This window comes from Engraulis encrasicolus, chromosome 4 (assembly GCF_034702125.1).
Source record: "Engraulis encrasicolus isolate BLACKSEA-1 chromosome 4, IST_EnEncr_1.0, whole genome shotgun sequence".
In the NCBI taxonomy this organism is placed as follows: domain Eukaryota; kingdom Metazoa; phylum Chordata; class Actinopteri; order Clupeiformes; family Engraulidae; genus Engraulis; species Engraulis encrasicolus.
Window position 1 is genome coordinate 27902896 of NC_085860.1, and position 2500 is coordinate 27905395.

At 46.5% G+C, this 2500-nt stretch overlaps 1 protein-coding gene across 1 annotated transcript in view; it reads right to left on the reverse strand.

The window, feature by feature from the left end:
* Positions 1–2031: 2031 nt before the first annotated feature.
* The window catches only part of neto2b (neuropilin (NRP) and tolloid (TLL)-like 2b), a 20428-nt gene continuing 19959 nt past the window's right edge, over positions 2032–2500 (reverse strand). Inside the window, exon 10 of the mRNA XM_063197793.1 lies at positions 2032–2500. This exon is cut by the window's right edge and continues 292 nt beyond it. Coding sequence (XP_063053863.1) covers positions 2160–2500 — 341 coding nt within the window. The 3' untranslated portion in view covers positions 2032–2159.

Genomic DNA, 2500 nt, shown 5'->3' on the forward strand with positions numbered 1-2500 from the left:
ATAAAACACAAACAAGATGATTTATATTTGTGTGTGTGTGTATGTACCACTGACCTTGAAACTGAGCTGTGGGTGGATGCTTTTACAACAAGCAGAAAGTACCTCTGATATGAGAGAGAGAGAGAGAGAGAGAGAGAGAGAGAGAGAGAGAGAGAGAGAGAGAGAGAGAGAGAGAGAGAGAGAGAGAGAGAGTTCAGTTTTACTTTCTGTAGGACTTATTGGGATTTCTGGGCAATTTGGTGACCTCTCTCGTGACTGAGGATCAAAGGTTATCCCTTTGCCATTCTGTCATCCTCTGAAGGCCAGTTTGAACATGTGACTGGCTCTTTGTTAGCCTTCTGAATGAACCAACCCAATTAACCAGGTAACCAATTGCCTGAACCACTTACACCAGGGATGGGCAACTGGAGGCCCAGGGGCCACATGTGGCCCACTTCATCACTCGGTGCGGCCCATAGATAAGACATTAATTTAAAAAATGATGAGATTTTTTTAATGACCACTGAATCAATCCTTTGTAATTATACTGTTGGCCAACAGAGAACATTTCTATTCCTTCCAAACCATATGGGCTGTCAGTGAGCAACCAACAGCACCTCAAACTCCAGTGGCAGTCAGATTTGAGGTCATGTGGCGATGAAAAAATGTGGCCCTCCTCATCATAAAAGTTGCCCGTCCCTGACTTACACCAATAAACTGGAGAATCAGTGGTGAATAAAAGAACCAGTGTATCAATACATTCAATGAACCATAATGGATACATGAACCAGTGTAGTGGTTTATGAATCAGAGACTGGTCCATGACCATGAATCAATTGGTTGATGATTTGGTTGAGTGACTGAACAAATGTTTGTTGTATTGTTTAATTTATTCATGAACCAGTGAATCAATGAACCAAATGGTGGTTCATTCGTTCATGAATAAATTAAACAATGGCACAATGGACATTTACGTACGTAAATTAAATTACCGGTAACCAATAAAGTGTTCATTGTTGACAGTAAACCAGTGGGTCATGAATCATCGAACCAATTAATTGATGAACCATCCGTAAACTAGACAAATCACCTGGAATTGGTCTATAACTGAAACACAAGAGGCACAAATGGTAGGTCCAACAGGAGAGTGTGGAGAAAGAAGGGAAGGACTCTTTATTACCAGGTCACATCATCAGGGTGGGACAAATAAAACACTGTGTGTGTGTGTGTGTGTGTGTGTGTGTGTGTGTGTGTGTGTGTGTGTGTGTGTGTGTGTGTGTGTGTGTGTGTGTGTGTGCGTGCGAGTGTGTGTGTGAGTGTATGAGAGAGAGAGAGAGAGAGAGAGAGAGAGAGAGAGCAAGAGAGCAAGAGAGAAAGAGAGAAAGAGAGAGAAAGCACGGGAGAGAGAGAGAGAGAGAGAGAGAGAGAGAGAGAGAGAGAGAGAGAGAGAGAGAGAGAGAGAGAGAGAGATTCAGGGTAAGTCAATGTAACTCTCACTGATATACAGTATGTCTATGACAAATAGTAGGAAGTCCATAAATAAGGAGGAAGTTCATACAGTAGATAATACCCCAGGCTTCCGCTGGCCTTGTCACACTGTCACTCAGGATGGAGTCCTTAGGGATAGGAGGCCAATCTATAAAACGGCTACCCACCCCCAATCAGAAGTCATCTGAGAGGTGGTTCTATGCAGGGAAGCCGACAGGGGGCGGGGGACAAAGGGATCATTTGTCCCGGGCCCAGGGAGAGAGGGGGCCCAAAATGGGGTTTTCAGTACAGTATGTTATGTATGTATGTATAGTACAGTATGTATTGGATGGGGGGGCCCTTTCAGATGACTTTGTCCTGGGCCCAACAAAAGCTGTCAGCGTTCAGTCTTTCACGTTTCATATTCAGTCTTTTGGTGTGGCCCAACCTTTGATGCCACCATCTTGGTCCGGCGGTATCTTGTCTTTTTGTGGCAACGTTAACAGCGGCTTAACATGGCTGTAGTCATTCATTCCAAAATAAAGGGGTGGTCAATGCCGCATCTAGTATTATACATCTGTGGTTCTGTGGTAGCCTGGGAACTGCCATACTGCCTATAGTTCTACACAATCGTTCCGATCTGAAAGACAAATCTCACTTGTGATTAGGTCTGGTGGTAACCAGACAAGTTCTGTGGCATACCCAAAGGCCCACTAGAAGTCAACGGAGAGGTGGTTCTGTGGCAGGGTGGCGTTGACGTGGTTCCCGGTGCAGCCGTACACCTGGCAGCCCCCGCCTACGTCCACCTCCACCTGCTGCATGCCGGTGTACTCCAGCCCACTAGGGGGCTCCACCTCCATGGGGGGTGGGAAACACAGTTCCTGCTCCTCCTCCTCCTCCTCGGGTTCCTCTACCGTTTCCAGTCCCTCCAGATCTTCCACCTCCTCTAAACCCTCCTCATCTTCATCATCGTCATCATCACATGGGTCTTCCCCCAGGCTGTGGGTGCTATAAATGTGGTGGGCGCCGTGTGGGTGCCCATTGCCTCCATGGC